This window comes from Anser brachyrhynchus (genome assembly GCF_964034855.1).
Source record: "Anser brachyrhynchus genome assembly, chromosome: 20".
Taxonomy (NCBI): domain Eukaryota; kingdom Metazoa; phylum Chordata; class Aves; order Anseriformes; family Anatidae; genus Anser; species Anser brachyrhynchus.
The window spans coordinates 5,351,123-5,365,499 of NC_137713.1; the positions used below are offsets into that span (position 1 = coordinate 5,351,123).

Below are 14,377 nucleotides of genomic sequence, written 5' to 3' on the forward strand. Positions count from 1 at the left end.
TCGCACCCGAAGCCGCTCGCCCCTAACCGGTGGTCCCCTGGCCCCTGGGTCACCTTGCTGGGGGTGCCGTGGGGTGCCCAAAGGGGTGGTCTTACAGCAAAGGTGGGGGGGCTGGCAAAGCCCCTGGGTGCCGCGGCGCCTGCCCGTGCGTTAATTTGCCCAGGGGAGCAATATACGGAGCGGCGAGGGCCGGGACGCGTGTCCAGAAATAGCGTGGTTTCCAGCCGGCCTCTGAGATGCAAATCGCTTGGTCAACGAGCGTTGGAGCTAAACTTAGGGCAGATGCTGAAAAGCGTGGTCCCACGGCACGCCGGGCGAGCGGCGGCCCCCGTTCCCTCGCCTCGGGGGGTCCCTTGGAGCCGGGGGACCCCCAGCCCTTGCACCCAGCCCTGGGCAGAGCCAAGCATCCCCGCGGCGCCTGCGCCGGCCCTGGACTTTGCCCGCTGACGAGCTGTGGCTCAGCCCGTTGCCGTGGGCTGGGCCCTGCTGGGGGTCACGCTGCAAACCGGGGGCCCAAAAGGCATGGCAGGGCAGGCGGGTGGCTGCCGGTGACCCCTCACGCGGGCAGCAGGGTGAAGCCCCCTTGCAGGGGGTGTCCTGCAGCGGGGGACTTCTCTTTCCCCCCCCGGGTGGCTGCTGAATCGCCCCCGTTCCCGGCGCGGAGCCCAGCGGGGTCAGTGCTCTGCAGCGGGTGTTTTGTAACGCTCGGGTTTTATTGCCCCGGTTTGGGGCGAGGCGGGCGCTGGGGCGCGCCGGGCACACACACCCTACGGCCCAGGGTGACGCGCTGAAGCTCTCCCGGCACGGGGACGCGTTTGCCAGCCAGCCGCATCCTCTGCTGCCGGGTTCCTGCACGGGAGGACCCGAAATCCAGCTTTGGGCAGAGCCTGGTGGTGCTGGAAGGGGTTGTTCTCCTCCTGACGCACCCCGGCGTTGTCCGTAAGGGCAGGCAGCGTGGAGAGCTTTGGAAACCCCCTAAATCTTCTGCGGAAATCTTGTGCCGGCGTCCGGCGAGGAGGCGAGGAGCTGTGGCACAGGTCAGCATGGGAACCGCTGGACATCGCTGCCGGCAGCGCCCTGGTCCCCAGGGCTGTCCCCAAACCCGGGGGCCCAGCCGGGGCGCAGAGGTCCCCAAGGGGCTGGGTTCCAGCCCCCGTCTCCCACTGCCGGCACCGCGGGGCAGGCAGGCGGCCGGCAAACTTGCGCTTCAGGTCCCCGTGTCGGGAGCGCGTCGGATGAGATTGCGTCGTGGGGAGGGAAGGAGTGGCCCCGAGTTTCCGTGAACGCCTTCCTCCCTGCCGGGAAGCTGCGGGGCCACGGGGCTCAGCACCGCAGCGGGGAAGCCCTTTGGGGGTCTCGTGGTGGGGGCTTTGTGGTCGGTTCCCCTATGGCTGTGACCTTGCGGGTGATGTCCTCCCTGCCCTGACAGCCCGCGTGTCGCAGCAAGCACCTTGCGTGCAACGCGCGGGCGAAGCCGGCGCCCGCGGCCGCCTCTCCCACCCGTGTGATGGCTCATGCATGCTGCCACCCGAACACGCCTGGAGCTGGATAATCCCGGAGCGAGCCCGGGCTGAGCCGGGGAGGGTGCGCAGGGTGATTCAGGAGCAGGGCAACGCTCAGCGGCCACCCCCGGCTCGCAGCACCCGCCTGCGCCCGGCTTCTCGGCGCCTGCGTCCCACCGGTGGCCTCAAGGAGCACGGGGCTTCCTCGGGGACAGGCAGCGAGCCCACAAGAGCTGGGGGGAGGCCGGGGGTCTGCGCTTGGCCGTGATGGGGGGGGCTCGTGGTTTCCAAAGCTCGTGCCCCCCATGCACAGTGGCCTTGCGTGGGGCGCACGTGGCGGTGCTGCGGGCGGGCGCTGCTGGCTGGTTGGCGCTGCTGGCTCATTAGCGATGCAGCTCGTAACGCTCGTTCCCCCTTTTTGTCGAGCATACAAAGGCCCGGAGGGAGCATGTGTGCGGGGGAGAGGAACTGCTGAGGACAAAGAGCGGTGCTGGCCGCCGGGCTCTGAAGCGCCTCGTCCCCCAGCAGCACCTGCCTGGCGCTCTGTGCCGGCCGCTCTGCCCGCGGGGCTCCCCCCCAGTACCCGGGGAGGGTCCCGGCAGCCCCCAGCCCCCGCGGTGCCCCATGGTGAGCTGGGGGTGCCTGGCACTGCCCTGGCCAAACCGTGCTGCTCTGGGGATGCCCAAGCAGGTGGGGTCACCGGTGCAACGTGTCACCGGGAGGGGTGCAGGTGGTTCCCTCACTGCCATTGCCGGCGCCGAGGCCATGGCGGCACTGCCCTCGCCCCCAGCATGGGGAGGGCTCGGACACGGGGCCCTTTGCACCCTGTGTCCTGCTGGGTGCATCTGGGGGCACGTGGCCCTGCAGGGAGGTGGCCCAGGTGGTGGGGATGCTGTGCTGGAGCTGAAGCAAGGCTCTGCGGGCACGGCACGGCACGGTACGGCACGGCATGGCACGGCATGGCACGGCATGGCGCACGGTCATGCTGGGTGCCCACGGAGCCCACAGTGCTGGCGTGGGGAGCGTGCCCGTCCCCATGGGTCGCACAAACCTTTCCCCGCCGGAGAGCTCCAGCGCAGATGCTTGGAACGTGGGGACTTTTCCTGTTGTCCTTTGTGCCGAGGTTCAGTTCCTGCGCGGCGCGGCTTCCTGCTCTGTTTATATATAGCTGTCAGTCCGTCCCTCGCTGCTTTTCCACCCAGCTGTTTGATTTTTGAGTTGTTTATCCGCAGCCCGGGCGCACAATGGAGGTCGGTGGGTGGCTGGCGGCCGCGCAGGGAGGCAGCGCTTGCCCCGGGGCCAAGGCTGGGGGTGCCCCGGGGCCGTGTGTGGGGTTTGGGGGGGGGGGGGGCAGGCTGTGCGGTGGGGCCCGGGGCCGGCCGTGCCATGGCTTTGCTGCAGGCTGGGGCCCTCCCCCTGCGCGGGATGCCCTAATGAAAGAGCGACTGTTCCTGGAGGTCGCCGCAGCGTCACGAGTTCTGCGTCGTCCCGGCTAAAATTAGGCGTTTATCAGCGTTTCGGAGGGATGCGATTTTACAGGTTCCTGTTTGTTAGGGGGGTACTCGGCCAGGGCTGTGTTTTGGGGGCTCCCTCCCCCCTGTCCCCCCTGGGTGGGGACGCTGCGCTGCTGTTCCCCGTGTCCCTGCTGGCTTTGCGGTGGCCGAGGCTGGGGCCAGCCCCAGAGAGGCTTCTGTGTCTTCAACAAGGGGCTTTTGAGCCAGCAGGCGAGGTGTCCGCAGTGCCACAGGCTTTACTGCCTGGGGAAACATCCACACCACCAGAAACCGCTGCAAACATAATGGGCCCTCGGGAAACCTCCCTCCCCTGCCTGCCCGCGTGGCTCCCAAACTGCCCCATGCCCGAGGGGTCCATGGGGGTCTTGCCCGGGCTCTGGTCTCATTTTGGGGCATCCCAGACGTGGCCCAGGCTGGGGGTGGCAGTGCAGGTGACCCTGGGGGGGGACGCGGGGTCGCAGTGTTGGCCATGGTCTGACCGTGTCCGTGTGTCGTTCTGCAGGCAGGCGGCCGTGCCGTGAGCAGCGCCCCCACCAGCACCCTGCCGCGGGGGCGAGCGCGCCCCGAGCCCCCCTCCACCATGTTCAACCTGATGAAGAAGGACAAAGAGAAGGATGGGGCCCGGAAGGAGAAGAAGGAAAAGAAGGAGAAGAAGGAGCGGATGTCGGCGGCCGAGCTCAAGAGCCTGGAGGAGATGAGCATGCGCAGGGGCTTCTTCAACCTCAACCGCGCCTCCAAGCGGGACTCCAAGGCGCGCCTGGAGATCTCCAACCCCATCCCCATCAAGGTGGCCAGCGGCTCCGACCTGCACCTCACCGACATCGACTCCGACAGCAACCGGGGCAGCGTCATCTTGGACTCGGGCCACCTGAGCACGGCCAGCTCCAGCGACGACCTCAAGGTGGACGACGCCAACTTCAAGGGCTCGGTGCTGCAGCGGGCGGCCAAGTTCGGCTCGCTGGCCAAGCAGAACTCGCAGATGATCGTCAAGCGCTTCTCCTTCTCGCAGAAGAGCCGGGACGAGAGCGCCTCGGAGACCTCCACCCCCTCCGAGCACTCGGCAGCACCCTCCCCGCAGGTGGAGGTGCGCGCCCTGGAGGCTCAGCTCGCCAAGCACGGGACGCCCCCGGGACACCCCCGTACCCCCCCTGCCGCCTCCTTCCGAGCCAGGGTGCCGGAGCTGGTGGGCAAGCGGTTCCCCGCGGACCTGCGGCTGCCCGCCCTGGTGCCCCCGCAGCCCCCCGTGCCGCGGCAGCTGGAGCTGCAGAGGCGCAACACCGGCGATTTCGGCTTCTCCCTGCGCCGCACCACCATGCTGGACCGCGCGCCCGACGGGCAGGTGTACCGGCGCGTCGTGCACTTCGCCGAACCCGGCGCCGGCACCAAGGACTTGGCGCTGGGGTTGGTGCCGGGCGATCGGCTGGTGGAGATCAACGGGCGCAACGTGGAGAGCAAATCCCGGGATGAGATCGTGGAGATGATTCGGCAGTCGGGGGAGACGGTTCAGCTGAAGGTGCAGCCCATCCTGGAGCTGAGCGAGCTGAGCCGCTGCTGGCTGCGGGGCGGCGAGGGGACGCGCCGCGCCACCTGGGATGTGAGTAACGGCGTCCCTGCCACCGGGCTGGTGCCCTGGGTTTCTGCCGGCCGCCACCGTCCTCGCAGCGGGCGTTTGGGTTGGCACAGGTCGTGGGAAGCATCGGGCGTTGCAGCTGCTCCCGGCTGTAGCAAGCACAGGGAGGAGCGGGCGGCCGCGGCGGGGATGGGGGGGCGATGCCTGCCGCGCTCCGGGAGGCAGGACGCTGCAGAGGAAGGAGTCTGCAGCTGGCTCGTGAGCTGGTACTGGTGGATTTTGGCCCCGAAATGCTCGGCGTGAGGCTGGTTTTGGTCTTTCTCCTGCTGCTAGGGCACTGGGAGAGCTGAGCTCTGAATCACCTTTGGAAAGCCTGCGCATTGACCCGGGTGTAGGCAGCGAAGGCAAAGCATCCGTGCCAGCGCTGAGATGCAGCACGGTGCCTACCGGCCCCAACGGCTGGAGCGCTGGAGCCCCCCGTGCCCACCTCCCCCTGCCTCTCCTCCCAGGGAGAAGCGGGGTCTGGCAGGGAAGGGAGCTCGGGGGGAAAGGTGTGAAGCTTTGCAGGAGGGGAGTGCCGAGAGCCCCTCCTGGCTGCGGCCCCCTGGGCACCGCGGGGGCGGCGCGGTGCGCTGTGCGATGGGGAGCCGCGGAAAATTTGCAGAGCCCCGACGTGCGCGGCTGGTGCTGTATAAATAGAAACCTAACGGCTGCGTGACCCACATCTTCCGCGTGTGCCGCTGGCTCCGCTGACCCTGCCGCGGGCTAACCATCACCACGGCCGGCTTCCAGCTGTTTCCCTGGATGCTGGGACCCTGCAGAGCTGGGCCTGTCCCCGCCGTGTCGCTGGTGACCGTGGTGCGGGGAGGCTGCCGGGGGGCTCCTTGCGCTCCCCGAGCAGGTGCCAGCGCTGCGGGGTGGAGCCTGCGCCGAATCTGGGTGCTGGCTTTCCAGCAGCTCCTCCTTGGAGCCCCACGGCGTGGCCGGCCCTGGGGAGCTGCTCAGGGCACTGCTGAGGGGACAGCCCCGAGGGGCTGAGGGCTGAGGGGCACGGCTGCCTGCCTGTGGCTGCCACTCTTGCCGCAGCGTGCTGCAGTGGGTGCAGGTGCACGTTTGATGTGAGCACACAGGGACTGGCGTGGTGCTTGTGCCACCAAAAGCACAGTGCTGGGGCTGGGGAGGGGAAGGAGGAAATGCCGGTGCCCTTGGAGCAGCCGGGGCTGTGGGGGAGAAGCCGCAGCATACGGCCTCGTAGCGGGCGCTGGCACGGCCAGCGTGTGCGGGCAGCAGCTATCTGCTCCCACCGTGCATGGAGAGCACAAGGAGAGCTCTCTGCCTGCCCTCCCTCTGCCTCCCCCATGCCTCTCCGGCTTTTACTTTTCCAAAAAGCCACCAGAAAGCCGAGGGGAGGCTGTCGGGGCTTTGCGGTGGGCGCCTTGTGCTCGGTAACAGCGGTGCCGCTCCCTTTGTGCTGCGACGAAGCCAAGCCCAGCGCTGCGGGGTCAGTGCCTGCAGGGGGTTAAAGCACAAATCATAAATCATGGCAGGAACAGTTCCTGGAAAGGAGCCGTCCCGTGCGCTGACCACAGACCGCTGCTTATCTTCAGGATACGCAGCGTAACGGGGCGGGCGCCTGGGCTGCAGCCAGCTCCCCACCACCGTCCCCAGCCCCGTGGGCTCGCGGTCATTCCCCGTGTTCCCCGGCCGTTTCCTCCGGCTCGGGGCAGGGGCACCTCTCCATGTGAGCTCGTCCTGCGTCTTTGCTGGGGACCCTTGACCCTCAGCAGGGACACGGAGGGACACGCTGTGGCTTTGCAGGTGGAGCTGGTGCCACCAGCCGCGCCGGGGAGCTGGGGCGGGCAGTGGGCGCAGCCGGGGGCTGTGCAAGGTGCCGGCGCGTGCGGGGAGGCCCGGCTCTCCCCCAGGCCCAGCTAAGCTCCCTGGAATGTTTCTGGTCCTAATTTAAATAAAAATGATCCTTTTTGAAACAGGAAATTATAGACATATTTTGGGCTGTTGCTCTGGGAGCCCTTCCCCGGCTGGAGCAGGGAAGGTGCCGGGGTTTAACCCCTCTCCGGAGGGGCCCCACCGAGCTGCCCTCATCCCTCTGCCTGTCCCCAAGGTGGGGACACGTGCTGGAGCCAGGCAGGGCCGGGAGGCAGAGGGTGCGATGCTTGGGGTGCTCTGGGCAGCCCCAACCACGCTGTGGGGTTCATGGGGGCTGGCTGGTGGCACGGCACGGCTGGTGGGGACCGGAGGAAAGCCCCACCGTGTCCCAGCCGTGCTCCCGGCGCTGGGCAGCCGGTCTGGCTGGGCTCCACGCTCCTATTTATTTATTTACCGTCGAAATTCCTCGGGCAGGGCCTAGGCATGCGCAGTCCGGCTCTGGTGGGGCAGAAATATTCCAGAAACGCGCCCGACCGCTCCAGCGCTTCAGCCAGACCACAGGCATCCGGCAGCCGTGCCGGCGCGCCCCGCGTGCCCTGGCTGCCCGCGCCGGCCTTCGCTCGCCCGCCGGCACCCGGGGCGCACGGCCGACGTGCCGCGGCGCGGCTGGCTGCCAGCTCCTTGCTGCGCCCAGCGTCCCGCCGGGGTGCTGGGACGTGGGTGCGCGTGGTGGTGGGACACGCGTGGTCCCCGAACCGGGGTGTTGGGGAGGCGTTGGGGGCTGTGGGGTGGGGGCTGTGGGATTTGCAGTGCCCCCGATGTGCTTCCTCCTTCTTTACATGTGTTCTCTGTGGGAAGCTCTTAATTTGTCCTTTCTTCTGCCGTGGGGACAGTGCTGGCAGGGTGGCCCCAGCACAGGGAGCCAGCCCCAAGGGTTGCGGTGCCCAGTGGGCTTGGCCATGGGGCTGGTGCGTCATCCCCTTACACCCGGGCTGCGCGTCCCTGTGGAGGCAGCCCATGGGCACCGGGCCCTTCCCAGCTCTGTGGCCGGGATGCTCGGGACCCCTCGGGTCTCATCACAGGGCTCCGTGTGCGCTGGGCTCACCGGGGAGGTGTCCGTGCCCCTTGGAGCCCACGGGCGCCGACTTCCAGGCGAAGCCACGTGCCTCCGGTCGGGGCGATTCCTGCTGTCACGGCTGTCACCGTGACCCCTTTGCAACTAACGCCGTGGCTGCTGCCGGCGCTCCCTGGGGACACCGGTGTCACCGCCGGCACCCTCCGCCACGTCACGGCAGCCCTGCCAAGGGCGTTCCTGTCACCTGGCCCCGGTGCCCTGGGAGAGGCGAGTGGCGAGGGTTTGGGGCTGCCGTGCGGGGCCAGAAGGGATGTGGCCTCAGGCAGGGACGTGTGTGTGTGTGTGTGTGTGTGTGTGTGTCCCCAGGGCGAGCAGGGACCTGCTCAAACACCGCCCGGGATCCCCGCCGTGCCCATGCCCCGTGCTCGCTGCCCCCGCCGCGCGTCTCCTCGTGGTTTGGGGCAGTTTCTGTGGTGCCGCCGCTGCGCTTCGCTCCCTGCTGCCGGCCCCTTCCCGGCACGCACCGCGTGGGGAGGCCCCGGCCTCACTCTCCCTCGGTGCCGGTCCCGTGCCTCCGGGGAGACCTCGGTGCTCGGAGGGAGCTTTGCTGTGGATGCGGCCGTACCGGGGGGCCGTGCTGGGGGCGGCCGGACTGGCGTGGTGTAACTGCGGTGCCGACCCTCATCCCTGTCCCACCGGCACGGGGACAGCCCCCCTGTGCCACCCCCCACGGGGCATAGGGCTTTCCACCCCCGGTAGCATTTCGGGGGGCTGCCACGCTCTTGGCAAAGCAAATCGACACCCCGCTCCCCTCCAGCAAGCAGCGGCGGGGCCATAGAGGGGGTGCGGGAGCACCCGGCCCCGCTCCTCGGCACATGGCTCCCTCCCCGGCTCCTGCTCCACAGGGGCGGGCAGTGGGACAGGGGGGGGCCGGACGCTTCCCCCCCGCGGCGCCAGCCTGCCGCGGGCCCACATCACTTCCTCCGGCGGCGAAGAGGCCCCCGCTGCCCGAGCTTCCCCCCCGTGCGCCCTCCGCCTGCTGCGCGCGCCGCCGGGGCCCTCGCATTCCTCGGCTATTTTTAGGGTGGCCCTATCAGCCCAGCTGTCCCCGCGCTGCCGCACGCCTCTCCCACCACCCTGTGCCGTGCTCGTCCCACCGGGAACCCCGCTGCCGGCCCCGCGGTAAGGTGGGGACCCTGACACGGCCGGGGGGACCCCGAGGGGGACGCGTGGGGGCCACCCACTCGGCGGGACGGGGGCCGCCGTGGCGGCCGAGGGCTGCTTCTGGAGGGGACCCTGTTGCTGGTGCCGTGCGGCATGGAGGGGAGGGCACTGGGGGCAGAGGATTTGGGGGCTCTGCGGGCAGGTTTGTGCCCAGACCCCTGTGCCTGGGTGGGTTGGAGGGGGCCTGGGAGCTGGGGATGGGGGGAACAGGGTGCTGTGACCCCAAACGGGTGGTTTGGGTGCCCCTCTGTGCCCTGTGCTGGCAGGGGTGGTGCTTTGTGGACCCCCCATGGGCAGCCCCGGATCGGCCCCGCTGGGTTTCGGAGACCCCTCTGGGTCCCTGCTTGGGCTGCCCGGCTGCTGGCACGGGGTCAGGCTCAGAATAGCCCCCCCGGCGTGCCGAGTGCGTGCCCAGGGCAGAAAATATCCCTTCCCTCACCCCGCAGCTGCTTACTGCAGCGGGCTGGCCCGGCACGGGGGGAAAATTGGGCACGGTGCTGCCCTATGAGCAAAGGGGCTTTTTTTGCACAATGAGTTCTGTGCCTGTCCCCGAGCGGTTCCTACGGGCTCTGTCTGCTCGGACGCTGCGCGGGGCTGGGTCAGCTCAGGGTCCCGAGGCCCCAGAGCCCTCCCGCTCACCTCTCCGTCTCTCCCCCAGCCAGGGCTGCGGCTCCATGAGACATCGCCATGGCCTTCTCATCCCGCTTTGCGTTCTGGGAGCAAAAGGGAAGTCTTGCTCGCGTTTGCTCGCACCCCACGGTGCCCACCAGCTCCCCCCAGTTTGCCCAGCACGTGTGCCGCATCCGGAGCAGCGCTCCCGGGGCCAAAATTCCCCCCGGCACGGAGCCTCAGCAAGTGGCCCTCGAGCTGCCCTCGTGCCACGCTGAGCAAACAGGCGGCCGCCCCGCACCCCGCCGCTGCACGGCTGCGGCCACAAATGCACCCACTAACACACTAACCACCGCTTCACGCGTGGCCGGTGCCTCCCCTAACATGGTGTGAACCCCCCCCGGGCTCGGCATCGCCGCCCGGGACGCCCCGAAGTGGCAAGGCTGAGCCCGCAGAGCCGAGCCGGTGCCACCTCCACGCGCTGTGCCGCCGGGCTGGCGGCGGGCGGGATCGCTTTTCCCCCCCACGCACCTTGCCTCTTGCTCAGCGCTGTGTTTAGCTCAGCTGTCAGAGCTAAGTTGAGCAACGTGCGAAAAGCCAGAAGCCCGCGTGGGGAGGAGCGAAGGGGCTTTATTTACCAGCCCGCTCACCAGCTGCCAACGCAGCCCCTCCTGCAGCGGGGAGCGGGGCTGCGCCACGCTTTGGGGTTTTGCAGGGCGCGCCTCGGAGCTTCGCCCCCTTTTCTCAGCTCGGCTGGACCCCACGGTGCTTTCCTCGGGCCGGACCGAGGCCTCGCGCTCAGCAGCAGGCTGCAAATCTGGGCTGTTTCACCTGCTCACACAAAGGCTTCCTCCCCCCCGAAGCACGGAGAGCGACGGGCTGCGTGCCTTTTTCCCCATGGTGCTGCCGGAGCGGGCGGCCGGCACCGAGCCCACCGGGTCGCCGCCTCCCCCCGCGGCGGCTGAAACGCGCCCCTCTTGTTTGTCTGACCCTCAGGTTAAGGACGAGGACAAATCTTTAGCTGTGAAAAGACCCGGGAAGGAGGACGGGGCTGTAAGTGCTGCAGGGCACGGGGAGGGGGGCTTTGTGCCGGGATGGGGCTCGCCCTTGGCTGGGGCACGGCGACACCTCCTAGGGGGGTCGTGGGCTCAGCGTCCCCCTCCTGCAGCTGACGCAGGGCAGCGTGCGGGGTGCGGGCGGTTTTGGTGGTGGTGGGAGCTGGCGCCTGGCCGCAGGGGTGCCCGGCTGTAGGTCACAGCAATTTTTGCCCCTCTGCCTCACCAGGGCTCGTCCCTGCCCTGCAGAGCCCGGCAGGACGGAGGCTCGGCGCTTGCTCTGAGTTACTGCAGCAGCGGCGCTTCCCGCGCTGCCTGCTGGAGCTGTCGGAGGGGGGGAAATCTTGCAGATTGCCCCGTGCCTTGCAGCCGGTCTGCCAGCACCCCAAGTGGGCTGAGTGCTCTGAATTCCCCCCCCTCTTCCCATGGCCTGAGGGTTGACGGGCTCCTGGGCACGGGGCCGGGGAGGTCGGCGTCGCCCCTTTCCCTGAGCCTGGTGGGGAGCTGTAGGATGGTTCAGGGAGGGGGCTGGATGCCTCAGACACACGTCCTGTGGCGCCTGAAATCTGGCCGGGAGCTGTTCTGGGACCCCCGGCACCAGCCCAAGCTGCCCAGCACAGCCACATCCCGTGGCACAGGGGTTCACAGCGGCGGGCCCGGCACCGTCAGACCTCCTCTAACCCACACCTATCTTTGTGGCTGCAGCCAGAGAGCCCCAGCGCCGCGAAGGACGTGGCACCCGCACCCCCAAAACCCGAGCCCCCGAAGAGCCCCGAGCCGCCCCCGGGGAGAGGGAAGAGCCCGGAGCCGGTGCTGAACGGGGCCGCCAACGGGCCCGAGGGTCCCGCGGCGGGCACCGAGGCGCAGGGGGACGACGGGCAGGGCCTGTCCCGCCGCAGGGTGGTGCGGGTGGTGCGCAAGGTGGTGCGCAAAGTCCTGCCGGGGGAGGACGCCGGCGGTGCCAGGGAGCCGGCGCGAGACGTCAAGTCTCCCGAGCCCGTGCCGCCCCCCAGAAAAGAGGAGCCGGCCCCCCCCGCGCCCCCACCGCTGCCCCCCGCTGTGCCGGCCGCCCCCGCCAAGCCGGAGCCCAAAGATGAGATCTCAGCGGGGCTCAAAACCCTCATGGCCAAGGGCAAAACCAAAGAGCACCGCCCGCGGCTCCGGCCGGGAGACAGGCGAGAGGAGAAGTCCCCCGAGCCCTCCGGGGGTAAAGGAGCCGCCACGCCGGGCTCCCCGCCTGCTGCGGGGGACACAAAGCCGTCCGTGTCCCCGGGCGCCAAAGCCAAGCCAGAGCCTCTGGCGCAGCCTTCGGGAGGGAAAGCGGAGCCGCCAAAGGCATCCGCCCCGAAACCCACCGCCCTGGAGAGGCACAAGGTACCGGTGTGTGCACGGCTCTAACCCGGCGTGGGTGTGCGGCACGACCCGCAGGGACGCCTCGTCCCGCGCGGCAGAGCATGGTGTGAGCTCACCAGCATGGTTTGCAGTGGTTTTGGGGCGGGCGGGGGTGTGCGGTGCCGGGCGGGGGTCACTTTTTGGTGCGGCCGGGTACGCTGCGGCCACCACATCACGCTGCCCCTTGTCTCCCCACCCTGCTCGTGTGGAGAAGAAGCAGCAGCCCAGCGAGAAGCGACAGACCCCCGCGAAAACCGCCCCGGGACCCCCCCAGCAGGTGCGTGGGAGCAGGGACCCGGGATTTGGGGTGCCAGGCGCCTGCCAGGGGTTGTCCAGGGTGCCTGTGGGTGCCCCAGCATGGGTGCAGGTGGGCAGGGCGCTGTAGGTCTGCGCAAGGTAGCTGCCCTGCGTGGTGTCGGTGGGCTTCAGGGCCAAAAAAAGCACCCGTGATGTCCCCCGTGCCGGCGATGTGCCGGTGCCAGCCAGCCCGCTGCTAACAGTGCTCTGCCTCCAGGCTGCCCCCGGCCCCGCTCCCCAGCTGAGCCCGTCGGAGGAGGCGCAGCGCCGGCTGGAGAGGATCTTCATGGCTTCTGTAATTCGGGGGGGGGGAGTTTGGTGATTGTGCGTGGCCCGGTGCCTGGTGTTGGATGGGGACGCTGCCCCGTCCGCACCGCGTGCTCTCCCTTGGTGTTTGCACCGCCGGTTGTGGCCGCCAGCCCCGTGGCCCCGCTCTGGGTGCTGCCGGCTGGTGGGTTTGGTGATTGCTGCCCCAAGCAACGTGCGTGGCCGTGGGGAGCTGCAGTGCCCGGCAGCGCCGTGCCGCGTCCCTGTGTCGGTGTCTCCACTGCACCCTGGGCACGGCTGCCCCAGCTGGGGTGATGTCTTGGGGGTTTTGGCCGTGCCGGGGCCCCGTGGGGCGTCGCGGTGCCGTTGCTGCTCTCTGCCTCTCACCCCTCTTTTCTTTCTCTCCTCCTCCTTCGCTGCCGTCAGCTGGACCCCGCGGCCTCCGCCCCGGCACCCAGCCAGGTACCGTACCCCTGTCCTCAGGAGCTCTCTGCCTCCGCTGGCAACCTCCCGCTGTCCTCTGTCTGCCGCTGGGCTGGCGTCTGCGCCCGCGCCTCGTGCTGGAGCGTAAGGCTTTCCCCACCCAGGGCTGCTGCAGAGAGCGGCCAGGGTGGCCCCGTGTCTCCATCGCGCTCCCTCGGCCGCAGCAAGCCGAGCCGGCAGGGCACGGCCGGGGCTGGGTGCCTCTCCCCGGGCTCACTTGTTGCAGGGTGGTTGCAGCTCCGGGCTCCCCGTGGCCGTGCCGGGGCACGTGGCAGAGAGGCAGGCACCCCAGGCTCACCGGGAGGGTGCTGTCGGTGGAGGCAGCGGGGTGACGGTGTCTCTCAGCCTGGCTGGGGAGGGCAGGGGCTTACAGCGGGGAGGGAAGGGGCAGAGCCAGGCAGAAGGGCTGGTGAGAGGTGCAGGAGTGGGGGCAGCGCCCTGGTTCCCCGCGTGTCCTTGTGCCGGCCCTCGCTGGCCATGCACCAGAGCATCCTGGGCATGCGGCGCAGCGGGGCCGCCTCCAGCCCCGGGTGCTGTGCACTCACCCCCAGCCTGCGCTGGGTGCTGGCTTTGGCCACCCGGCCTCGTGGCCACCTTCCCAGCTCTGTGCATGTTCTGCACCGTGCTGGACCTGCTGCTCTGCAGTCGTCCCAGCTGCGGCTCCGGCAGCGCCCGCGTGGCCGGGGGCTCCGGGGTGGCTGCACTTCGCCGCACGCCTCCGCTCGCTTCCCCCCGCCGCTTGCCGTGCTCACTGCGGGGCAGAGCGTGACCCTTCTCGCCCTCACGCCCCGTCTCTTGGCCTCGATAGGGACAAGCGGACGATGTCCTGGCAGCCCCCTTTGGCCCCGTCCCTGCTGCAGCTCAGGTTTGGCTTCGGGGCTCGCCCTGCTCGCGGGTAGCGGGGACGTCCCCCACGTGCCAGCTGTGCCAGCCCGACCTTACCTACCCCCGTGGGACTGTGCCACCGCTGTGCTGTGCCCTGTGTCCCTGCGTCATGTCCCCGCAGCATGTCCTGTGTCCCTGCCCCGTGTCCCTGCAGCATGTCCTGCGTCCCCACAGCATGCCACGTGAGTGGCACGGGGCTGCCGTGGGTGCCGGGGCTGCAGTTTGGGAGCGCAGCCCCTCCAGGCTTACCGGGGCTGTCTGTGATGACTGCATCCCAGGGTCGTTGTGGCTTTGTGTCTACCCCCAGCTGTGGCAGGGACAGGGGGTCTCAGCAGCCCCAAACCCATTGGGGTCCCCGGGGCAGCGGACAAGCCGGGGACACGTGTCGGGAGGGCTCGGGGCTCATGGAAGGCGGCCCGGCGCCACGCTCCCTCCAGCCTCACGTCCCCCTGTCTCGCAGGCCAAGACGGAGGAGCAGATCGCTGCCGAGGAGGCTTGGTATGAGACCGACAAGGTGTGGCTGGTGCACAAGGATGGCTTCTCCTTGGGTGAGTTGGGGTCAGGCCAGGGTGCAGGGGTGCCCGGCACGGCCCCGCTGAGCCCTGCGTGCCCTCGCA

At 69.4% G+C, this 14,377-nt stretch overlaps 1 protein-coding gene and 1 long non-coding RNA gene across 25 annotated transcripts in view; one reads left to right on the plus strand and one right to left on the minus strand.

The window, feature by feature from the left end:
* Positions 1–694: 694 nt before the first annotated feature.
* LOC308180898 lies at positions 695–2,751 on the minus strand. The gene is made up of 2 exons (XR_013941238.1): positions 2,554–2,751; positions 695–1,306 (listed from the first exon to the last, which is right to left on the minus strand). It is a non-coding gene; the product is annotated as an uncharacterized lncRNA (long non-coding RNA).
* An 845-nt stretch (positions 2,752–3,596) lies between these two features.
* MYO18A (myosin XVIIIA) overlaps positions 3,597–14,377 on the plus strand; it is a gene marked incomplete at its 5' end in the record, with an annotated part of 32,699 nt that continues 21,918 nt past the window's right edge. For 6 of the 24 annotated variants that reach the window (XM_080563275.1, XM_080563293.1, XM_080563286.1 and 3 more), the window contains 4 exons: positions 3,597–4,610; positions 12,819–12,959; positions 13,684–13,740; positions 14,221–14,308. In XM_080563275.1, the coding sequence (XP_080419401.1) occupies positions 3,597–4,610; positions 12,819–12,959; positions 13,684–13,740; positions 14,221–14,308 (1,300 nt within the window). Of the gene's footprint in view, positions 4,611–8,093; positions 8,731–9,430; positions 9,497–10,375; positions 10,435–11,141; positions 11,811–12,039; positions 12,106–12,342; positions 12,421–12,818; positions 12,960–13,683; positions 13,741–14,220; positions 14,309–14,377 lie in introns of those variants that run through there. The other 18 variants (XM_080563279.1, XM_080563280.1, XM_080563282.1 and 15 more) reach the window with 14 other exon arrangements.